At 37.2% G+C, this 25749-nt stretch overlaps 2 protein-coding genes across 4 annotated transcripts in view; one reads left to right on the forward strand and one right to left on the reverse strand.

Annotated features, from left to right (window-relative positions):
• Window positions 1-13292, reverse strand: part of Rubicon (run domain Beclin-1-interacting and cysteine-rich domain-containing protein rubicon) — a 45810-nt gene extending 32518 nt beyond the window's left edge. The window contains exons 1-4 of one of the 2 annotated variants that reach the window (XM_053773096.2): window positions 13114-13292; window positions 12029-12259; window positions 11330-11560; window positions 8346-8423 (exon numbers count right to left, since the gene is read on the reverse strand). In XM_053773096.2, the coding sequence (XP_053629071.1) occupies window positions 8346-8423; window positions 11330-11539 (288 nt within the window). In that variant the 5' untranslated portion in view covers window positions 11540-11560; window positions 12029-12259; window positions 13114-13292. The remainder of the gene's footprint in view (window positions 1-8345; window positions 8424-11329; window positions 11561-12028; window positions 12260-13113) is intronic. The other variant, XM_053773095.2, reaches the window with a different exon arrangement.
• A 1192-nt stretch (window positions 13293-14484) lies between these two features.
• The window catches only part of LOC128686022 (ADP-ribose glycohydrolase OARD1-like), a 33421-nt gene continuing 22156 nt past the window's right edge, over window positions 14485-25749 (forward strand). Inside the window, exons 1-3 of one of the 2 annotated variants that reach the window (XM_070083234.1) lie at window positions 14485-14669; window positions 17070-17150; window positions 24041-24208. In XM_070083234.1, coding sequence (XP_069939335.1) covers window positions 17091-17150; window positions 24041-24208 — 228 coding nt within the window. In that variant the 5' untranslated portion in view covers window positions 14485-14669; window positions 17070-17090. Of the gene's footprint in view, window positions 14670-14699; window positions 14834-17069; window positions 17151-24040; window positions 24209-25749 lie in introns of those variants that run through there. The other variant, XM_070083235.1, reaches the window with a different exon arrangement.

The following is a 25749-nucleotide window of genomic DNA, read 5'->3' on the forward strand; positions in this document are numbered from 1 at the left end:
AAAAAATTGCAAGAAAGCAATCTAAAATGTTGCCAAGAATGCTCCAAAAAAATAAAGTCTCCCCTTGTTAATCTAAAAGCACCATAAAACTATAGATTTTTTCCACTTAACCCTTTGACTGTCGCAACCCCCAATCCTGAGGTGTCTCCTGGTGTCGCAAAATTTAAAAAAAAAAAAAATTATTTTTTCTTATGAAATGATAGAGAATCTTTTCCCGATTGTAATGACACCAAAAAAACGAAATTTGATGGAAAACTGACGGAATTATGCTCTCGCGAAGTTAGCGACCTCGGCGCTGTTTACAAATCGGCGATTTCGCCCACTTTGAGCCCTATTTTCGGCTAATTCCATTGTTCCAGTCGCCCAAACTCATAGCTATTTCTTTAGAACTTCATTTTTTCTATCGATTGAGTACAAGAAACTGCCCATTTACTGATTTCAACTACCTAATAATGTGGTCAGAAATTTGCAATTTGGCCAATTTCACGAAAACTAAAAAATATGACAATTTCAAAATAAGGTCCAGAATGAACAATGCAGACATTTCAGGCTCTAAAATAACGTTTTCTTTGTTCATCAGTCACGTCTCCAGGCCCCTCTGATATTACTCTTGCTTTCTATTTTGAATTTTTATTCAAACAAAAAATATTAGACTTACTATTATGCAGACTACTGCAATGCTGTAATAACTGTATAAATAACATCAACCCATTCATGACTGCATATTAGAATGGCTAGTTGGACATTTATTGGACAATGGCATCATTTGTTTACTTTTGAACATTGGCAAAAATCAAACATTTCCCCTACTTTGAACTCCATTTCTAGGTTCTTTTTATAGTAAAATCAATCAAAAACACCTCTATTTCTGTAATATGTTTTCCATTCTATCAAATGAGACCAAGAAAACGAGAATACAACCATAAATACTATACGAAAATAGACCACAAAGTCGGCATTTTAATTAAAAAAAACGGTCGGAGTTTTTTTTTCTCATTATGCACTGCGTGCTCCAGGATTTTTTTTATATGGTGCACACTGACCACACAGACCCATTCTCTCACATGTGGGCCTACCAGCTTTCTCCTGCTTGATTTGAAGCCGCTAGAATTTATGAGTATATATACGTCAAACACGGCACCTCGTAAAACGTATATGTACGGCCGCGACAGTCAAAGGGTTAAATTTTGTATTCTTTCTATTTAGAATTCTCTACAATCCTATAAGAAAAATTTATTTTGATATTTTTAAAAAATCCAATTTGATAAAATTGGCAAAAACAGAAAAATCTGCAAAAGTGGCACGCCCACAGTTCAAAATGATACAAAAATACTTCCTATTAAAATATACGAGTTTAGCTAATGAATAAAAAAAATGAGTATCAATATTCATTCAACAAAACTAGCAAATTGGGATTTATACCACCCAATGGAAGCAAGAGCCTTGTGTTCTGAAAATTGCTCCATTAATGAAAATTTGAAGCCAACTAGACGAGTTATTCTCTGGTTATGGTGTGTATTTCAATGATTAAATTTTTTTTTTAATATTTTACATCAACAAATTCGCTTGGATGCAAATAAACCTTAGGTACTATCTTGGCCTTAAGAAGCATCAGCCATTAAATTCTGAAGTTGTTCAAAGAGGTAAACTGAAAATTATTTAACATGATTTAATAGGAATACAAATTTCACACTTTTACACAAAATGGCCAAATTTGAACCTACACATTTGAACTTCACATTCCACTATCAAATTTTTTGAACACTTGAAGTTACACCACTGAGAATTTTGGAAATTATCCAGTGCATGCCAGGAGGGTGGGACCGAATCAATAACTTTGATCAAAAGGCATGTGAACACGCCAATCCTTACAAGAATTATGTCCTCATTACCATACCAAAGTGTTGAAAATATGAAAGCTACTGGATGAGGCATTCTAGAGTTGAGTAGATACAAATAAAGTTGGAAGAAAGACAAAAATTTTAGGCACCGTCTTAACCCTTTGAGGGTCTGTCCCGTACTTCTATGGCTTTGAAGCCAGGGTCCAAACCATAGTACTACATCATGAGCTCAACTCACTCAAATAAGCTGTGAATGGTAAATTTGGGCCTAGATATGAGAGAATGCATCTGTTTGGCAACTGTGCACCACATAGAAACAAATCCTGCAGCGCGCAGTGCATAATGAGAGAAAAAATGCAACCGTGCTTTTGGATTAAAACAGCGACTGTGCAGTGTACAGTATTTTCGTATTTATGGTTGTATTCGCGTTCTCTTTGTCTCATTTGATAGAATGGAAGATATGTTACAGAAATAGAAATGATTTTGATTGGTTTTAGTACTCAAAATAGCTTGAAATTGAGCTCAAAGTAGTGGAAATGTTTGACTTTTGCTGACATTCAAGAGTAAACAAACCACATCACACGTCCAATACACGTCAGCTGGTGGGTCTAATGTGCATTCACAAATGTGCTGATACTATTTATACAATTATTACAATATTGCAATATTACAATATCTTTTATCTTTTGGTGTGAATAAAAATTCTTTATGTGAATAAAAAATCAAAATGGAATTCATGTGTAAAGCCTGGAAATACAACTAATAAACAGAGGAAGTGTTATTTTAGTGCCAGAAATGCCTGCACTGTTTATTCTGGATCCTATTTTGAAATTGGAATATTTTGAACTGTGTGAAATTGGCCAAATTACCACTTTATTGGGTAGTTAAAATGGTTGGGCAAAATTTTGTGCTCAATAGATAAAATGGAATATATTCTAGTAAAATAGCTAAGAATTTGTTCTAATGGAACAATGTAATTGGTCGAAAACAGGACTCAAAGTGGGCAAAAATCGCTGATGCATATATATTGATGACACAGCAAAATTCACGAGAGCGTTATTTCATCATTTTCTTTTTTTATCAAGTTTTGCAATTTTTGTTTTATTACCTTCAGAAAAATATTCTCTACCATTTCATAAGAATTTTCTTTTGGGAAAATGCTTGGACCCTGTGGGAAATTTTAAGATTGGCTATCTAGACCCTCAAAGGGTTAAAGGTAACCCTTTTGGCATTCTAATAAAATATTACATTTCCTAGGCCTAGAAAAGGTTGGGTACTGTATAGCACAAGTGAATATGGTACTTATGTCAAAGCCCTCAAGAAGAATACTGTACCTGATCTTTGGACATCTAAAATAGAACAAGAAAGTTAGAAGAATTCGATAACTTAGTAACCAGTGACATTCATATATCCATTATTTATTAGATTAAACTTTTTGGGAGTGGACAGGTCAGTAGATGGGTCTATGAAGGATGAGGTAAATCACAGAAATGACGAGGGGGAAAAAGGCGAGTGGTGCACTGGGGCGTCTGTGGAGACAAAGAACTTTATCCATGAAAGCAAAGAGGGGAATGTATGAGAGGATAGTTATACCAACGCTCTCATATGGATGTGAGGCATGGGTGGTGAATGTTTTAACAAGGAGAAAGCTGGAGGCAGTGGAGATGTCATGTCCGAGGGCAATGTGTGGAGTGAATATAATACAGAGAATCCATAGCTTGGAGATTAGGAGGTGTGGGATTACCAAAACTATTATCCAGAGGGCTGAGGACAGGTTGAGATGGTTTGGACACGCAGAGAGGTTGGAATGAAATAGAATGACTTTAAGAGTATACAAATCTGTAGTGGAAGGAAGGCAGGGTAGAGGTTGGCCAAGGAAAGGTTGGAGGGGAAAGGGGGGTAACGGAGGTTTTGTGTGCAAGGGGCTTGGACTTCCAGCAAGCATGCGTGAGCGTGTTAGACAGGAGCGAATGGAGACAAATGATTTTTAGGACTTGACATGCTGTTGGAATATCAGCAGGGTAACATTTACAAAAGGATTCAGGAAAACCGGGCAGCTTGGACTTGATTCCTGGAGAAGGGAAGTACAGTGCTGGCACTCTGAAGGAGGGGTGTTAATGCTGCAGTTTTATAACTGTAATGTAAGCAAGTCTCTGGCAAGACAGTGATGGAGTGAATGATGATGTAAGTTTTTCTTTTTAAGGCAACCCTGCCTTGGTGGGAAACAGCTGATGTGTTAATAAAAAAAAATTAATGGATTAAATACTGTATAACTACAAAAAGACATCTAAAGAATTGTAAACCCTCAGTATAATGGATTCTGGAAACATGGGGCAAAAGTCACAAGATTAACCAATTCATAAACAAAGTTCATTGGAAAAAAAAAAAAAAAATGACAGCATATATAAATAGTAAAACGATGATCATAATAATAAAATAAGAAATCAGCAGAGTGATGATTTTAAAAACACTGAAATTTGAAGAAGCACCGACTGCTTATCAAAAAAGCAAAAACTTGTATTAAGTATGAGAAATTAGTTTCTTTTAACACAACTGCTGTTGAAAGGCCAAAACCTAGCAATAATAATAATAAATAAAAGAGAAATACATTAGCCCCATTAATTGCACACGAGATCAATATTAAATAGCAATGACTGAGGAAAAAAATATCACTTGGCTACATAACTGCTAGCAGTACTGTACCTCAAGTAAGCCAAAATCACTGAAGAACTTCAGTAGGTCCTGTTTACTGGTTATTTCATGAAGTATATTCCACAAACTACACAGCAACACTGACTCCATTGAAGGATTACAGGTAAAGCCTAATACAGTGGATCCCTGAGTTTCATGACTAATCCATTCCAGAGAGTCTGCATAAAGTCGAAATTCACGAAACTTGAAACCATTTTCCCCACAAGAAATAATGTAAATCCAATTAATCCATTCCAGACACCCAAAAGTATTAACAAAATTTTTTTTATATAGATTAAATATTGATATACATATAGAAAAGAATGAGGAAATCAAGTATAAAACAATATCACACTTGCCTTTATTGAAGACTTGTTGGTGTATGGAACATAAGAAAGCAGGAACACTGCAGCAGACTTGTTGGTCCATACTAGGCAGGCCTTTCATAAACCATCCCACTAACAGAATGTTTGCCCAACCCAATTTTCAATGCTCCCCAAGCAATAAGCTTTGATAATTCTATTCACTCATGTGCAAGTCCTACTCAAATCAAATCGTGTGTGTGGGGAAGTACCCAGGCTGGTGTGTTCTTTCTTGAATTCTATTGTGTTTCTCGCCTTCTTTGTCAAAGGGCTGGCACTAGGAGCTCTCTTTTGGCCATGGTGGCTTATTTAGCAGTTGCAAACCAAAAACAATGGATTATTACGAAATTTATTGTATGAACGCGTGGGGTGATGGTCACTTGCCGAGAAAGAATGACACACTGACTCTGAATGGTATGTGTGGGAGCCATTATGTGTGCGCAGCTGCTGGGAGGCCGCTCAGAGGCATTCAACACGAACGCCGAATGTTAAGGCAAATCATGAAACTTGAGGCTATATTCTGACGAAAAAGTTGCCAAAAGTCGAAATTTACGAAGCGCAGGTCTCATGAAACTCAGGGTTATTATTGAAAGAATTAGAGGCAAGACAGAATGTAGAATTGTGGATGAGCAAGGAGGTTTCAGAGTGGGTAGGGGATGTGTAGATCAAGTGTTTACATTGAAGCATTTATGTGAACAGTATTTAGATAAAGGTAGGGAAGTTTTTATTGCATTTATGGATTTAGAAAATGCATATGATAGAGTGGATAGGGGAGCAATGTGGTAGATGTTACAAGTACAGTATATGGAATAGGTGGTAAGTTACTAAATGCTGTAAAGAGTTTTTATGAAGATAGTGAGGTTCAGGTTAGGGTGTGTAGAACAGAGGGAGACTACTTCCCGGTAAAAGTAGGTCTTAGACAGGGATGTGTAATGTCACCACGGTTGTTTAATATATTTACAGAAGGGGTTGTAAAAGAAGTAAATGCTAGGGTGTTCGGGAGAGTGGTGGGATTAAATTGTGGGGAATGAAATACAAAATGGGAAGTGACAGTTACTTTTTGCTGATGATACTGTGCTTATGGGAGATTCTAAAGAAAAATTGCAAAGGATAGTGGACAAATTTGGAAGTGTGTGTAAAGGTAGAAAGTTGAAAGTGAACATAGAAAAGAGTAAGGTGATGAGGATATCAAATGATTTAGATAAAGAAAAATTTGATATCGAATTGGAGAGGAGGAGTACGGATGAAGTGAATGTTTTCAGATATTTGGGAGTTGACGTTTCAGCAGATGGATTTATGAAGGATGAGGTTAATCATAGAATTGATGAAGGAAAAAATGTGAGTGGTGCATTGAGGTATATGTGGAGACAAAAAATGTTATCTATGGAGGCAAAGAAGGGAATGTATGAAAGTATAGAAGTATAGAAAGTATAGAAGCTTGGGTTGTAAATGCTGCAGCGAGGATGCAGTTGGAGGCAGTGGAGATGTCCTGTCTAAGGGCAATGTGTGGTGTAAATATTATGCAGAAAATTCGGAGTGTGGAAATTAGGAGGTGTGGAGTTAATAAAAGTATCAGTCAGAGCGCTGAAGAGGGGTTGTTGAAGTGGTTTGGTCATTTAGAGAAAATGGATCAAAGTAGAATGACATGGAGAGCATATAAATCTGTAGGGGTCGCCCTCGAAAAGGTTGGAGGGAGGGGGTGAAGGTTTTGTGGGCGAGGGGCTTGGACTTCCAGCAAGCTTGCGTGAGCATGTTAGATAGGAGTGAATGGAGACAGATGGTATTTGGGACCTGACAAACTGTTGGAGTGTGAGCAGGGTAATATTTAGTGAAGGGATTCAGGGAAACCGGACTTGAATCCTCGAAATGGGAAGTACAATGCCTGCACTTTAAAGGAAGGGTTTAGGATATTGGCAGTTTGGAGGGATATGTTGTGTATCTTTATACATATATACTTCTAAACTGTTGTATTCCGAGCATCTCTGCAAAAACAGTGATTATGTGTGAGTGAGGTGAAAGTGTTGAATGATAAAAGTATTTTTTTGGGGGGGATTTTCTTTCTTTTTGGGTCACCCTGCCTCAGTGGGAGATGGCCGACTTGTTAAAAAAAAAAAATGTACATCAGATTGGAAATTTTGAAATAGCAATTTCCATAAAGCTGAGTTTTTAACCTATCGATGAAAGACGTATTTTAGTCCCTTAAGGCAGTAAGCAAAGAACTCCAGTGGAGCTTAAAATACAGTGGACCCCCGGTTCGCTAAGTCATCGGTATCCGATAAATCCGGTATCCGAAGCATTATATCGCAAAAAATTTGCCTCGGTTCCCGTTACAAAACCCGGTTTGCGATACAATTCGTACAAGACGTGTCCACGTGTGGCCTGAACTGCCCCATATGTGCCAGTGTTTACAAGCCAGCCAGTGTGCGCGCATCTAAGGATACATTCGGTACATTCCATATTATCATTGTTTTTGGTGCTTATTTCTGCAAAATAAGTCACCAAGGGCCCCAAGAATACTTTTAGTGCCAACCCTGTGGTAAAAAAGGGTGAGAATTAGTATGGAAATTAAGAAAGATTTTGAAGGGTTTGGGGCTAACCCTGAGAAGCCTATGCCAGTTGTGGAATCCATTGTGCCTACTTCAAAAATTAAGGAAATGTGTGCACAGTGGGTTGAACTGCAAACCTTTATGGATAAAAATCACCCTAACACAGCTATTGCAAGCCGTGCTGGTGACTATTACACTGACAATGTTGTGAACCACTTCAGGAAAGTCATAAAGGAATGAGAGGTACAGGCCTCTATGGACAGATATGTTGTGCAACACAAGTCCAGCGACTCTCAAGCTGGTCCTAGTGGCATTAAAAGAAGAAGGGAAGTAACCCCAGAAAAGGACTTGCTACCTCAAGTCCTAATGGAGGGGGATTCCCCTTCTAAACATTAAAAACTTCGACACTCTCCCCTCCTCCCATCCCATCAATCATCACCAGATCTTCATTAAAGGTAAGTGTCAATTATTCTATTGTGATTATTCTATTGTTATTATTGTTATTGTAATTATTCTATTGCATTAAACTTAATATTTCATGTGGTAAAAGTTTTTTGTTTTCATACTTTTGGGTGTCTTGCATGGATTAATTTGATTTCCATTATTTCTTATGGGAAAAATTGATTCGCTTTCCGATAATTTTGCTTTACAATGAGCTCTCAGGAACGGATTAATAACGTGAACCGGGGGTCCACTGTATTTAAAAAAAAAGACCAAAGAAAAATATTTCCAGGAGCGAAACTTCTGTACAGTATAATTTTCCTGAATGCATATCAGCACTCAGGAAGGAACATACATTGAGGATCTATAGAATTGCAATCAATGTGTTACTACAGAGCTTAAAAACTAACAATTTAATAATTTATGGCAGTAAGACTAATAAAAAAAAAATTTTATAAACTCACCAGCACATCTGTATGTTTGCAACCATGGCAAAAAATATTTTTTACAGTTTCATATACACGCTGAAACCCTCCATATATCTGTAAAGAAAATGTATTTTAATTAAAGAATTTTTTTTATATAAACAATATGTTTTTACCATCAGCATCAAGTACTGCTGTAGATATTTACATGGCTGAAGCTTCCCGTGGTGTGCAAGAGTGGCAGGGAGTTGTACGGAAACTGAGGCGTTAAGAATGGTGGGTGGAATAGGTTTTAAAGTACACAGTGTGGAGAGGGAAGCAGAGAGGGTAAGATGGGAAAGAATAGCCTGGAGATGAAAGGGGAACCGAGGGGCTAAAACTAGGGGTGGAGATAATATGGAGACGCATAAAGAGCTGAGGGGGGATAGGGAGGTACAAGTGGGATGGAATACTCTAGAGCTGCAAAAGGAAATAGAAAAAGATGGTGAGGGAGAATTTTACTATTTTATTTACGAGTTGTGTGAATAAACCCTTAAACAGATCAAATGAAAAAGGCGGCAACAAAAGAATTTGTATGTAATTAGTATGTAAAACTATAGTTATTCTCTATAAAATGTATTTTTTGTTAATATTTCCCATAAGAAATAATGTAAATCCAATTAATCCATTCCAGACACCCAAAAATATTAACAAAAAATACATTTTATAGAGAATAACTATAGTTTTAAATACAAACTAGGGCATATGAAAACCGAGGTTTCACTGTTTATTTCAGCCAAAAACTGAGGCTCTTTGCTCAAGAGACTGAACACTAAAAACAGGATACCAAAAGCATATTATTACAGGTTAGATAAAGTTAGATAAGGAGTGAATGGAGACGAATGGTTTTTGGGACCTGACGAGCTGTTGGAGTGTGAGCTGGGTAATATTTTGTGAAGGGATTCAGGGAAACCAGTTAGCCAGACTTGAGTCCTGGAAATGATAAGTACAATGCCTGCACTTTAGCCCTTTCAGGGTTGGTGCTGTACTAGTACGGCTTGCACGCCAGGGTCGGTGTCATACTAGTACACGTAAATTCTTGTGCCTTCAAATCTAGCGAAAGCTGGTAGGCCTACATATGAAAGAATGGGTCTGTGGGGTCAGTGTGCACAGTATAAAAAAAAATCCTGCAGCACACAGTGCATAATGAGAAAAAAAACTCCGACCATGTTTTTTATTTAAAACAGTGATTTTGCAGTGTATTTTTGTATGGTATTTATGATTGTATTCTAGTTTTCCTGGTCTCATTTTATAGAATGGAAAACATATTACAGAAATTGAGATGATTTTGATTAGTTTCACAATGAAAAGTACCTTGAAATTGAGCTCAAAATAGTAGAAATGTTCGATTTTTGCCAAAGTTCAAAAGTAAACAAATCATGCCATGCATCCAATACATATCAACTGGCGAGTCTAATATTCTTTCACAAGTGTGCTGATATTATTTATACCATTTCCACACTAATGCAGTAGTCTGCATAACAGTAAATCTTCCATTTTTTTTGTGAGAATAAAAATTCAAAGTGGATAGCAAAAGAAATTTAAGAGGGACCTGGAGACGTGACAAATGAACAGAGGAAATGTTATTTTAGTGCCAGAAATGTCTCTCTTGTTTATTCTGGACCCTATTTGAAAATTGGCATCTTTTGAAATTTGTGTGAAACTGGCAAAATTGCCAATTTCTGACTACTTTATTGGATAATTGAAATCACTAAATGGGTGGTTTCTTGTACTCATTTGACAAAAAAATGAAGTTCTAGCGAAATACATAGTTATGATTTTTGTCGACTGGTACACTGGAATTGGCCGAAAATAGGGCTCAAAGTGGGCGAAATCGCCAATGCATAAACAACACTGAGACTGCTAACTTCGTGAGAGCATAATTCTGTAAGTTTTCCATTAAATTTCATACTTTTGGTGTCATTATGATCAGGAAAACATTCTCTATCATTTCATGAGAATTTTTTTTTTTTTCGAAAAATTTCCGACCCTGAGAACAAGTTTAGGAGAGGACCTGCCGACCCTGAAAGGGTTAAAGGAGGGGTTTTGGATATTGCCAGTTTGGAGGGACGTCTAAACTTGTATCTGAGTGCCTCTGCAAAGACAGTGATTATGCATGAGTGATGGTGAAAGTATTGAATGATGATGAAAGCATTTTCTTTCTTTCTGGGTCACCTTACCTCAGTGGGAAATGGCTGACATGTTAAAAAAAAAAAAAAAAAAAAAATAAATAAAAAAAAAAAAAAAAAAAAAAAAAAAATGGCTCTTCAGTAATCAGGACAAATGTTTCCCGATGCGCGTCTTAGTCGGATGATAACCCGCCATTGAAGCTTCTGGTCATCTCAAAAGACCTTCCACTGGCTTACCAGACCACCTCTTTAAATATTATGGTCATAGTTATAACCATTTAATGTATTATTACAGTACATTCATAGAAAGCACTAAACATGTGTGGGCCTTTAAGAGTTGCACAGCAAGGGTGAAAGATGGTAGAGGAAGAGGTGGTGGTGTTTAGATTAGGGCAGAAGCAAGAAAAAAACAGAAAAGGGAAATGTTTCACAGTGGATATAACACAACTGTGTCAGTTAAGAATTCATAGAGAGAATTTGCATTAAAAGGCTAACAGAGCAAGCATGTCAAGGTATCTAAGGTGTCTGAAATTATACTAACATGATCTCTGGTGAGCAGGACAATTAGCTAAATGTTTAAGACTTGGCAATTCTTGCAGAGTGATACCAGAAATTTCACCAGAAAATAAGCATGCAGTTGTCCAGTGGACAATGCATAGATCTGCAAGTACTGTTTCCTACAACTGAGTGATGGAGTATGGTCAGTATCCCAACTGTCTTGATGTAAAACAGCTTGTTGGTCACTAATAAGAACTATATACCACAAGAATACCTCTGCTTGCTTAACTGCAATCAATCACTAATAGTTTATCACATGAAAGAAAATTGCCGAGAGATAATAGGGTGTAGTATTACCTGCCAAACCTGTGTTGGTCTTGATGTAAGAACAGCACCAACTGTGTTCACCAGCTCTGACAGTAATGACTCTACTTCTGCTCTTTGAGTGATCAGTTTTTCTGCATCATTTTCATGGCTTTTTAAGAGTTCCTCTTGCTTTGGCTTGATAGATTTACTACCATTTTTAATGAATGTTGGAGCCACTGTTCCTTTAAGAAGATTTGCCATTGTCTATGAGGGTTGAGTTTCCTGTGAATACAAAAATCTTTCAATAGTGAGTGCAGTACTCACTCATATTAAAAATGGTTTATTCCTTTACAAATATGCAAAAATAAAGAATTTGCTTTGTACAAATTGTCTACATTTAATAAAGAATGTGGCACCCCTAAAGAAAATTGGTGACTTTCCTTATTTGATTGATACCTTAATATTCAAATGTTTTTCCTTAATATAGGCTTAGTTCAAACTGGTATGAAGCAAACTTACTATCTGGAATCCACCCCCTACCCTCCCCAATCCAGCAGCTTTAACAAGTCCAAATCTCAGCTTAATAATTATTTAAAACAATTTGTGAAAGCAAAAAATGAATACAATAACTATAAAGGGAAACTGCTCTTCTTAAAGAATGTGAATAGATTTTACAAGATTATATTCCTTCCTTTGCCACTCCATCTATAAATTTAATAATGTGTTATAGCTTTTCCAGAAAAAGCTTACCTTTGAAGGCTTTTTGAGAGTTCTCCTACTCTTCACAGCTCAGCCCTGGGCCAGGTTTGTTTATTGTTTTCCTGATCAATCAGGTTGTTACTGCCAGTGGCCCACATATCCATCTCAGCCTGGTTTATCTGGCAGTTGGCAGAGGTATACTTCCAATTTCTCTTGAAAATTTCTACACTTGTTCTGGCAATGTTTCCAATATCTTGTGGTAGTGTGCTAAACAGTCTGGGCCTATGGATGTTGATACAATGTTCTTTTATTGTACCCAAGGCACCTCAGTTTTTAACCGAGTTTATTTCATGTAGTCTCCCATATCTCTCACTCCAATATGTTGCTATGGCAGTGTGCCCTCAAGCACCTTTCACATGTATACTGTACTATCATGTATTTCTAGCTCTTTTTTGCTCCAGCAAATACAAAAGGAGAACCCAAGCAAGTACAGTCATATTTAGAACTTTGAGGCATTTCTAGCAATATATTACTGGCTCTATATGAGCCATAAATGACCTGTATCAATTAAGCTCTAATATGTCTCCTGCCCTGCCAAGTTTTATTAACATTATTTAACTTGCAAATTCTCTTGAAACAAAGGTTTCAGTAATTTGAGAAGACCACAAATATCATACACATTACTACTAAATTATCAATGAATCATCATAAGTGTTACTTAACACTAACAACGTTCCTCAGCTGCAGTGATTCTAGGAAAATTTTAGCATTAAAACAGGTACAATACAGGTTAAGTTGATTCAGGCACAATAACACAATCTTCTGAGGTTTTAAACAATCTTTCGCGGGTTACAACTGTCATAGATAATAATAACACTTATAAATTACCTAGGATAACCAAAAAAAAATAAAAAATGACTTAGTCAGCTGTTATCAGGCTCCTCTACACAGAACATATTTTTCTTAAACGAGATTGAACGAGTACATATAAAAATGAAGAGCACATCGAAAGACAGTCATAGTATGTATCACTCAATTTCTGGTGAGAGCTTTCATTCACATTTAATAAAAAAAAAAAAAAAAAGCGCTACATGGTTCCCCGTCTGGCTCCACCCACCCACGTGTGTGTATCTTACCCAGTTTTGGAGTGATAATGGCCAATAAAAGCATCAGGTTCTGGTCTGGTGTGTTATGTGGTCCATGTGAAGGTTGAGTAGTGCCTGGGTGAGGCAGGTGATGGCACCAACCAGGTTATAAGTGCCACTACACCATCACTCACTCACCTGATGTTTGTTGTTACTAAATTTTTTTTTTTGTCACTTTCATCATCACGTTCAAGACTCAACAATGTATTCTTAGAATTACAGTTTTTTACATTACTTTATTTCTGTTAGTCCTTTAAAAATTACTTATAATAATACTTATTCTACTAATGGTGTTTTTAGTTTATGAAACACAATACCCAAGAAAAAAAAAAGATAATCATTAAGAAGTATTTTTAATGGCGATTCATTTACAATTATTTTAAGACACTTGCCTTCTTGGCTGTTTTATTTTTATTTTACTGGACTATGAAAAAAATTACAGCATATTGTTAATCATGTTTTTATTATATTTAAGGGGAAGCGCTAAACCCGCACTGGTCATACGGCGACTGAGGTAATGTTTGGAAGTCTTGCTTGATCCAAGGAAGGGGAGCTCAGATCCAACTCCTTGGATCAAGACCCCTCCCTCCTCACCGGCATCAAGAACTCACCTTTGAGGAAAATTATCAGGATAAGTATACATTTGCCTTTCCAAACTCTATTAATAATTATAAAATACATATATAAAATAGATGCTTCCACTTTTGTCTACCAGCAAAAAAAAAAATGAATCTGCTGCAGCGAGTGTCCTGACTTATTTAACATTTTATTATATTATAACAAGCACTATGTTCATAACAACCATCAAAGTAATGATTGTTGAGTCAAGAGATGAGAGTGCATGCACCAGGCAGGTCTGCACTCTCTTATATACTCCAATCATCACTCTCACACACCATCATACAACAATTAAATCAAAAATTACAATTATACCTTAAATAGTTTGCATGTTATGTAGTCACATAAGGTCAGTTAAACTACCTCAATAACAACACTTCAGATCCATCTTATTTCATGCTATTAGTAAACTTTAGAAGCATGTATATAACAATATTTGTTGCTGAATACTTATATATAGAAGTATTTATATATACATATTGATGATTGTAAAGGTAAGAATAGCGCAATAAACTTGCAATTTCAGAAGCGGTTAACTGATAAATATATGTATGTTTCTAAGTATATTCTTATATAAGACTTATATAATTCTAGACGTAAGAAAGGAGAGTGGAGTTAATTAATTAAAACATTTCAATTTAGGATGATAACAATGTTAAATATCAAATATCACAAGGGAGGGGCGGACATTTGGGATATCAACTCCGAATTTGCAACAGTATAACAAAGGATGATAGAGCAGGTTTCTATCATATACTCAAGACATTCATATACAGTGAACATATATTGTAGGTGCTTTAATTAATTTATACAAAGTTATTAGTAGTTGCGGTTATTTCGCTGGAGCATGAACGCTGCTGCCAGCCACAGCTGAACGATGTAAACAAATGAGGGCAGCGTGTCTATTATATTCAGATTGAATTTTTCCCGTAAGTACGCACCTTCTGGAGGAAACCTCGATGCCACCTTGTAGAATACATACTTGGCTACGCCTCTGACATAGGAGTGGCTGCTGTTGTTTGAAAAGGCGAGCTGAACCACCCGAAACACGAGTGGCAGTTTTGGCCGCTCCTCTTAATAAGCAACAGGAAAAGTAACAGCTATGTCAATGTGTAGTTGTTATCATAGCACGACATTGTGCTTGCTTATTATTAATAATATAACCTGACTGTCCAGTTTATTGTATTTTATAATTACTGTCTGAGTAAAATCAAATTATGAAATATGTTGGCAAGATCTGACACAGGTCTAAGTAGCAACGTGTTATGTTTGTTTATTTAGGTTAACATAATAGAGAGCGTTGTATGACCCTGGTAGGTTTAGCGCTTCCTCTTGATTATGTATAATAACCTATAGAGATTTTACACATAAATGAATTTTATTCATAAACTTTAAATTGATTCATATATAATACTTAGATTAAGTTTTGGGCTAAATTTACGTCATTTATTACAGTATCCCTTCTAAGGATATGCCTTGATATTAGTGAAGGGCTCTTGATTCAAGAAATTGGCGTTACCTCCCCTTCCTCGGATCAAAGATGATCTCATTCCCTGTGAGTTTTATGACCCTTGCAGGTTTAGCATTTCCCCATGGTTTATGCTTATAATTACTTTTGAGTACTTGAAATAAAAGTCCTGTAGAGCGCTTGCAAAAATATCCTTAAGTAAATTGGAATCAACTTCCAGTAGCTAAATGAACTTTGATGAGCTGAACTAACCATGGAGGATGTAACCAAAGAATTGGACCTGACTTCCCATTCCATGGGTTGAACCTGAATGCCTTCCATATCCCCAGGTACTGTTTAACCCCCTACAGGTTTAGGGCTGCATTCACAGATGCAATAGTAATGACTTGAGGAGGTAAGGAAATTAATATTATATATTACCAAAAACAAAGTACAATCAGACAAGACATGTCCCTTTTGAATAATGTGGGGTCAAACTCAACCCACAGAGTGAGGCACACATTCTCTTGCTGTACTATTATGAATTCCTTGGACCGCTTGGATTGTATTTTCTGGAACTGAGAAGAGACATATGGTAATACACACATGAAGAATACTTAAGGGTTAGGTCTACAATCTACACAGTACCACAGAAACTTACTGACGGCAGAGATGTGACAGGGAGTGGTGAATAAACCTAGCAAAGAGGAGGGGTACGACTGACAATCAGAGAACACTGTGTCAACCTCCATGGTCCATGGCTGTGCAACCTGTTGCCAGCAGATATCATAAATGTTGCTAGAATAAAGAAGCTTTCAAGAGGAAAGTATACTGCTGCCTTCATCAAGTTCCATATCAGCCAGAATGTAATTACAGTACTTGGTAGAAAAGGAATTAATTGTTTGTAGTTACAAAAGCAGAGCTGTGATTATGGTGTCCAGTCTTCATTAAACTCTTAATCCTATAAGGTTTTTTTTTTTAAATTTCCAATGCCTGTAGCACTTTCAGCTTCCTCTTTTAATTCATTCCATTTGTTTACCAGTCTGTGATGTGATGGCTATATAGGCCTGCAGGCTGCTAACAACAGTAACCTGATTAACCAGGCAGTTACCAAGGAAGCCTGACTGAGGATCATTTTGCAAGGATGGAATGGTTATAAGTATGGGATTGATTACTCGCCAAAATTAACAAAAATTCTATGCATTTTATTGAACACAGTGCCAATGCCAGGAAAGCGCAGATGCAGTAACACAGTTCATGTGTATCTCTATTCACATTAATATAAAGACAAGAGGAGATATTGCTTAACAGAGAATGGTAGAGAGAGTGTTGGTATTTGCAACCATCTTTTGAAAATTTTAAAAATAATTGTAGTAAATATTACATGGTATAAAGGTGAAACTAAAGAGTATGGAGATGAGAGCTAAAGTGGGAGAGTTGTTGAGAATATAGTACATACCGATCTCTACTAATCATAGAAAGTGTGTGTTGTTCAGCAACCTGGAATTAATTTCTTTTATTTTTATTCATAAAGGAGTACGGTAGTAACAGATTTTTTAAAATGCTGATATTGTATTCTCATTGTCTTTCAAGTTTTTTTTAACATAATATTGCTAAAAGTTTTATTGTATGTATACATAAAACCTTAACAGGCCTTGGAAATATGGGACAAAATTTGCTGGGTCAATTAGGAAATAACAGACAAGCTCATTAGTTTCAGAATTGTCCATTATTATTATTATTACAGTCATGGAAAACAATCTTATCTCTGTTCACCACAATCCCCAATACTGGCGACCCACTCCTCCCCTATTAATCTGTTAAATTAAGCGTTTACTGTACAACTGCTACAGTATTAGCTTTAATAATTCAATTATTTCAGGTCAAGTCTGTGAATGTGGCAATGGACAAATATCTGGTGACTCCCAAAAGAAAAATGACTGATGATATTACAGAAAATTTTGTAAGTACAGTACTATACTTAGTAAATATAATATTAAATACTTAACAAATTCTAAATAATTTTTATTGCAATTTATGATTTTACAGATTATCTGAAATGGGTATGATCTTGTTTATGATCAGTAATTCTATGTAGGAAGAATTGTTCTCTTGATTCCATGCTGTATTCGATTTAGGTAGTGAATAAACTAATAAGTAAAATTTGTGTGCTTTTACTCTAACTGGAGTGTGTTCAGAGGGTCACCGCACCCTCAGCATAGTCTCAGGCTAGGCCTCCATCTACAGTGCTGTATTTGAAAATTCCAAATTTTCAGAGAATATTCTTAATTAAAGTTTTTGGAAACCCTTCCATGCTCAAAGCATTTCAGTTTAGAGAGATTGTCAACATTAAAATTCCAAACTTTTCTCTTATTTGACATATTTTATATGTATTTATATACTACACTATATCTACATGAATATCAAACAAAAATACTAATACACATTCACACACATACAGTGATTATGTGCTTCGTTGTACTGTATATGCACACACAAATTTGCACGTCTCCCTCTGTCATTGTGTTTACCTGTAGAAACCCTCTCCAAGTAAATTCCAGGTAAACACAACAACAGAAGGAGATGTGCGAATTTTAACTTGATCTGGTTCAAGGCTATGTTGTGCATTCTTGGTACTTTCCTGCATTTATTGTGTACTCACCTAATTATGGTTGCAGGGGTCGAGACTCAGCTCCTGGCCCCGCCTCTTCACTGATCGCTACTAGGTCCTCACTTTCTGCTCCTGAGCTTTGTCATACTTCATCTTAAAGCTGTGTATGGTTCCTGCCTCCACTACATCACTTGCTAGGCTATTCTGCTTCCTGACGACTCTGAAAGAAGAAATACTTCCTAACTTCCCTGTGACTCATCTGAGTCTTCAGCTTCCAATTATGACCCCTTGTTTCAGTGTCCCCTCTCTGTAACATCCTGTCTCTGTCCACCTTATCTATTCCACGCAGTATTTTGTATGTCGTTATCACGTCTTCCCTGAGCCTCCTGTCCTCCAGTGTTGTCAGCCCAATTCCCCTCAACCTTTCTTCGTAGGACATTCCCCTGAGCTCTGGAATTAGCCATGCTGCAAACCTTTGTACTTTCTCTAATTTCTTGATGTGCTTGACCAGGTGTGAGTTCCAAACCTGTGCTGCATACTCCAGTATGGGCCTGGCATATACAGTGTACAGTGTCTTGAACGATTCCTTACTAAGGTATCGGAACACTATTCGCAGGTTTGATGAGTGCCCATGTGCTGCAGCAGTTATCTGGTTGATGTGTGCCTCCGGAGACGTGCTCGGTATTATGGTCACCCCAAGATCTTTCTCCTTGAATGAGGTTTGCAGTCTTTGTCCACCTAGCCTATACTCTGTCTGCGGTCTTCTTTGCCCTTCCCCAGTCTTCATGACCTTGCATTTGGTGGGGTTGAATTCGAGAAGCCAGTTGCTGGACCAGGTGTCCAGCCTGTCCAGGTCTCTTTGTAGTCCTGCCTGATCCTCATCTGATTTAATTCTCCTCATTAACTTCACATCATCTGCAAACAGGGACACTTCAGAGTCTATCCTTTCCATCATGTGATTTGCATATACCAAAAATAGCACTGGTCCTAGGACTGACCCCTGTGGGACCCCGCTCGTCTCAGGCTCCCACTGTGTTACCTCATCACATACCATGACTCATTGTTGTTCCCCCCCCTGTCAGGTATTCTCTGATCCATTGCAGTGCCCTTCCTGTTATACGCACCTGATCCTCTAGCTTCTGCACTAATCTCTTGTGAGGAACTGTGTCGAATGCCTTCCTGCAGTCCAGGAAAATGCAATCAACCCACCCCTCTTTCTCATGTCTTACTTCTGTTACTTTGTCATAAAACTCCAGAAGGTTTGTGACACAGGATTTGCCTTCCATGAATCCTTGCTGGTTGTTGTTCATAATCTTGTTCCATTCCTGGTCCTCCACCACTCTCCTTCTGATAATCTTCTCCGTGTGTGTGTGTGTGTGCATGTGCATGTGCGTGTGTGTGTGTGCGTGTGCGTGTGCGCGTGTGCGTGTGAGTGTGTGTGTGCGTGTGTGTGCGTGTGTGTGTGCGTGTGTGTGTGTGTGTGTGTGTGTGTGTGTGTGCCCACACGTGTGTGCGTGCATGTGCGTGTGTGTGTATGCGTGTGCGTGTGTATGTATGCATGTGTGTGTGCGTGCATGTGTGCATGTGCGCTCGTGCGTATGTATGTACTCGCCTAATTGTGGTTGCAGGGGTCGAGACTCAGCTCCTGGCCCCACATCTTCACTGACCGCCACTGGGTCCTCCCTCTCCCTGCTCCATGAGCTTTATCATACCTCCTCTTAAAACTATGTATGGCTCCTGCCTCCACTACATCACGCACATGTGTGTGTGTGTGTGTGTGTGTGTGTGTACATACACATATACATACATACATGCTTGTACCCCAGGTGCCTTTCTCCCATTTTTTTCCATTTTCAAAGAACCTTCAGGCAGCCTTGTCTGAATATAAATTTATGCAAATACTTGGACCTATTCTAAGTATATTACTGTACACAATAATAGAATGGGATGTAGCTTGCCTTTTTATTCTAATCCTTCATACATGATTGTTATACATTTTTCCTGTAATTCTATACAATACAGTACAATGCAATTTTTATTTCTTTGCAAGTTTACATTGAGATTCTGTAGTTACAGTAATGAGTTGCAGTGCCAAGAGCCACTATCATGCCCTGGCATTATGGCCAGACTAAATTAATGGCTAACAGACTACTTAATACTAGAGAAATTGATTATAGTTTGTTTAAGCAGACAGTAAGCTAACTCAAGTTACAATCTGGGGATATTACATTGGGACAATTTGAAAGTGTTTTGAAGGTTGTGTATATCAATAGTAAATATTTAAGTTACATTATTGGAATATAATATTGAGTGTTGGTGAAAGTAGTTTACAGTATGAGAATGCTACAATATGGTGTAAGGCAGTATAGTTTTGTGCAGGTATTTATACTACAATGTAGTATTAAGTTTTGTATGAACTTTGGGTATTAAAATTTTGAAATGTTAAGATTTAGGTAATTGAGAGATCTTTTGGTAGATTTAAGTAGTGAGTATTGAATATTTAGTTTAGGGTGAATAGATGGTTTTTAAGAAGTCTTAAATTGATGTTCAAATTGGGTTATTTTAGTATTTACTAGTAATGAGTTTCAAATTTTGGGGCCTTTTATGTGCATAGAGTTCTTACATAGTGTGATGTGGACATAGGGTACACCAAAAAGTGATCTGCATCTTGTGTTATGGCCGTGCGTCCTGTTAAGGTTGGTGAGGAAAAGTTTGAGTGAAGGGTTTATGTTTGAGTGTGGTGTTCTATGTATGTAGTAGGTGCAAGAATAAGTATGGATGTTCTTAACAGTGAGTAGTTTTAGACTTTTGAATATTGGTGGAGTATGCTGTCTGGAGTGGGAATTTGTTATCATTCTGACTTCAGCCTTTTGCTGGGTTATTATTGGTCTTAGGTGATTTAACATTGTTGATCCGCATGCACAAATTCCATAGGTGAGATAAGGGTAGATGAGTGAGTGATGCAGCGCAAGGAGAGCTGATTGTGGAACATAGTACCGTATCTTTGATAGTACACCTACTGTCTTAGAGATTTTCTTGGAAATTTGTTGTATATGGGTCTGGAATTTAAGGCTACTGTCAAGGAGGATTCCTAAGAATTTTCCCTCTATATGTCTTGTGATGGGCGATTCATTTAGCACTATGTAAAGTGGAACATTTGTGGCTCTGTTTCCAAACTGAATGAAATAGGTTTTGTCAGTATTGAATGTAAGCTTGTTAGTCATCATCCAGGTAGATATTTTCTGCAATTCAGCATTAACAGTGTTGGCCAGTATGACTGCATTTGGGTGAAAGAAGACGTATGTTGTGTCATCTGCAAATAATATTGGTCTGAGTAGTTAAGATGGATTCGGTAGGTCATTGATGTAAATGAGAAAGAGGAGAGGGCCAAGGACACTTCCTTGTCGGACCCCAACTGTAATTGGTTTTGTGTTAGAGTTAGCTCCATTTGTGTACACATACTGGCTTCTGTTACTAAGGTATGACTAAGTAGTTGAGGGAGTGCCCTCTTATACCATAGTGTGTTAATTTAGTGTGCAGCGAGACTTCTGTCTTCTCGAGAGTTGTATTAGTTCTAGCATGTGTACAATAGCATCATTTGTGCTTTTATTAGTCTTGAATCCAAACTGAGAGGGGTTGAGTATGTCTTGAGAGATGAAGTAGGAATAGATCTGCCTATGAATTAATTTTTCAAACATTTTAGAGAGCAGAGGTAAGTTAGATATTGGTCTATAGTTATTCAAGTCTATTTGATCTCTGATCTCTGTTTAATCTATGATCATTCTCACATACCTAGATCATGAAGTATGCCCCACTTTATGGCTAGAAACCATATTTGGTATTGTTAGCCTTTTCCATTACCATTTATTAATGCCCTCAGCTTTTATTAAATAGTATATACAGCCCTTGAAAAGCCTGAGTTTTAAATTTATCCCTCGTCTTGATCATACTTCATTCTAAGAGGCCAGGGTGTGAAGAGGTACAGGTAGGCCCCACTTTACAGAGCTTTGCTAATGCAGCGGTTTTCAGTTTATTCCCATTCTCCATTTATTCAGACTTACTACAGTAAATATAATCACCACTCACTATAAGCTAAGGTTGAAAAATTTTGAGGTAAGTAATGTGTGTGCTATATATATATGCATGTTTTAGGCCCATGGCCTTGTAGGCAGCACTCTTGCTTCACTCGCTGAGTATCCGTGGTTTGATCCTGGGAAGGGTGGAAATATTGGGTGTGATTCCTTAAACCATTCACCTAGCAAGCAAGTGTTAGTCGACTGGTGTGGGTCACATCCTGGGGGACAAGATTGAGGACCCCAGTGGAAATAAGACAGACAGTCCCTCGATGATGCACTGCCTTTCTTGGTTTATCCTGGTTGGTTAACCTTGCAGGGTTGAAAATCCTAACAAAATCTTATCTAGCTCTGTTGCTCACTTAATATTTGATAATGTGAACATGTTATCAGGCTTTTATATGCATTTGAAAGTGAAGAAGGCTATGTTTCACTTTACAGCAAGTTTTGCTTTACAACAGAAGCCCAGAACCTAACCAGCTGTATAAGTGGGGCCCACTTGTATACTGTTATACATTATAATAATCTATGAGAAAAGAACTGTAATACAATACTGATCCCAGATAGTTTTGTTTCCTGGATTACTGTTTTGGTCATTACAGCCTAACACACCTTGATTTTTTCTTAATTTATTCTACAAACTCTGTGTTTGAAAACTGTGTTATCCTTAAGTCATCTCTTCTTTAACATTATCAAGCTTATTCACCACTTCATGCTCTGATATCTTTTCATTTGAACATGGAGTCATGGTAATTAAGTATCTCTGGTGTTGCATCATGTACAGGTATTTCAATGTAAATAATGATAACTGAATGCAAACAAATGATGAAGTATTAATGGGATTCAGTTTAGAATTTGAAACCCAATATAACAGGATATGTTGATAATGGCTGTAAAGCTTTTTAACGATGATATGAAGGTTTTAACCCTTTGACTGTTGCAAGCCCCTTTCTGAAACTGTCATTCTATGTCGCAAAATTTTTGAAAAAAAAAAAAATTTTTTTCTTATAAAATGTTAGAGAATCTTTTCCCAATGGTAATGACACCAAAAGTACGAAATTTGGTCGAAAACTCACAGAATTACGCTCCCGCAAAGTTAGCGGTCTCGGTGACATACGCATCAGCGATTTCGCCGACTTTGAGTCTTGTTTTTGGCCAATTCCGTTGTTCCAGTTGACCAAACTCGTAGCTATTTCTTTAGAACTTCATTTTTTCTATCAGCTGAGTACAAGAAACCGCCCATTAATCGATTTGAACTACCCAATAAAGTGGTCAGAAATTGGCAATTTGGCCAATTTCATGCAAATTAAAAAAGATGCCAATTTCAAAATAGGGTCCAGAATAAACAATGTAGACATTCATAGCGCTAAAATAACATATCCTCTGTTCATTAGTCACATCTCTAGGCCCCTCTTATATTACTATTGCTTTCTATTTTTATTTTTTATTCATACAAAAAATACAAAATTTACTGTTATGCAGGTTAATGCATTATTGTAAAAATGGTATAAATAATATCAGTGCGCTAGTGAAAGAATATTAGACTCCCCAGTTGACGTGTATTGGACGTATGGTGTGATTTGCTTACACTTGAACATTGGTAAAAATCAAACATTTCCGTTACTTTGAGCTCAATTTCAAGGTCGTTTTCATTGTGAAACTAATCAAAATCATCTCTATTTCTGCAATGTGTTTTCCATTTTATCACGTGAGACCATGAAAACGAGAATACAACGATAAATACTATACGAAAATACAGCTCAAAGTCGGCATTTAAATCCAAAAAAACGGTTGGTTTTTTTTCTCATTATGCACTGCGTGCTGCAGGATTTCTTTTGTGATGCACACTGACCACACAGACCCATTTTCTCACATGTGGGCCTACCAGCTTTCTCCTGCTTGATTTGAAGCCGCTAGAATTATTGAGTAATATATACGTCCGAAACACTGGCTCGTAAGACGAATATATGTGACCAGAACAGTCAAAGGGTTAATATACGTAGTAGCACTGATGATCACTCATATTATTATTCATTTAATAGTTCGTGTGGTTCATGGTGGGTCCCCCTTTTTGTCTGATGTTTTCTGCATATGTTTAGTAGCTTCATGACATTTATTTCTCTCAGTTTTACTCATTGTCAGTTATATTCTTAAGTTAATGTTTTGCAGGATGCAAATGGAGATATAAAGAAATCTAAAGGCAACCATGTTCGAAGTGAAGGATTTGCAATTACAGAAGTGCGTGGGGATTTGTTCACCTGTCCAGATGGAACATCCCTTGCTCATTGCATATCACAAGATATTCGGATGGGCAAGGGTATTGCTAGTCTTTTTAAGGTTAGTGTATTCAGAAGTTGCTTGATAACAAGAAATATTTCTTGCATTATGTAATAATTAATCATAAAACTGAGTGGGTTTGAAACCATGGGAAGCGAGTCTTAAATCTCACAGGCGGGTGTGCTAACCACTGCTTCATGCCCCAGTGAGGTTCAACCCCCCCCCCACCCAGTCTGTGATTTATTTGTAATTGCATTATTATGACTTTGTGAGTCATTGTCTCGTAAAAAAATTATTTTTGAAGTGGTACAGACTGACAGGATTTTACAGTGAATGTGTTTTTGTTACAAAAATAATTTACATTTTGTAAAGCATTGTAGTTTTTACACAACCCACACATAGGAGACTGAAATTAATGATGACATTTATTGTTCTAGTCACAGTATTGTTCCTTCTTATTTTATAGTTTTTCATGGCAAACAGAAAGATGGAGTTTGGGAGAGTATAGAGATCCCTATTCCCTCTTTATGAAGTAATATTAAATGGGCATTGTACAGTACGAATTATATTCTGTATATGTACTGTACTGTGGTACAATTCCAAGAATCTGAATATGTGGCCTAGCAATTTGATGATTTTGCAATTTTTTTGGTAATTCTTCATATACATCTGTCTCCATCCTTCTCCTTTTCTGCCTTCTGTCTCCTTCCCTTCCTCTGCCTCCTCCCCTTCCTCTGCCTCCTGCCCTTCCTCTTCCTCCTCCCCTTCCTCTGCCTCCTCCCCTTCCTCTGCCTCTTCCTCTTCCTTTACTGCCTCCTTTTCTTCTGCCTTCTCTTCCTCCTCTGCTTCCTCCTTTTCCTTTGCTGCCTCCTTTTCTCCTGCCTTCTCTTTCTTCTCTCTCTCTCTCTTCCTCAGCCTCCTCTTCCTCTCTCATCCACTTCTTTCTCTGACTCACTAGTATATTAGCAAGAATGTGATACAGCAAAAAATATGGGAAATGTCATGCAGTTCCTAACAGCTGCAATTGTTTTCATTACCATATTGTGAAGCATCATCGGAACATTGATGTAAGTTTTTTGGGAACATACCAAGTGACACTGGAATGTAAGACTATGCCTCGTTTTTTCATGGCATAATCAATTTTGCTTTTCTTATTAACTGTATTAGATTTTTTTTTTTTTTTTGTTTATGGCTATTCACATTTTGAATGTATATACAGTGGAACCCCGGTTTTCATCTTTAGTCCGTTCCAGAAGTTCGGCTGAAAACGATTTGTACGAAAACTGAAGTATTATTTCCCATGAGAAATAATGTAAATCCAATTAATCCGTTCCAGACACTCAAAAAATGATTAAAAAAAAATACATTTTATAGAGAAGAACTATAGTTTTACATACAGAAAACAATGAGAAATAAATATAAAGCACTAATGAAATCAGTAAATGAACATTTAAATCACTTTTACCTTTATTGAAGACTCTTGTTGGCATATGGAAGATGGAGAGGAGAGGGGGGGAGGGGTTATTTCTACTGCCATCACTACCACCCTCCACCACCACCACCACCACCACCACTACCACCCTCTACCACCACCATTACCA

This window comes from Cherax quadricarinatus, chromosome 9 (assembly GCF_038502225.1).
Source record: "Cherax quadricarinatus isolate ZL_2023a chromosome 9, ASM3850222v1, whole genome shotgun sequence".
NCBI classification, from domain to species: Eukaryota; Metazoa; Arthropoda; class Malacostraca; order Decapoda; family Parastacidae; genus Cherax; species Cherax quadricarinatus.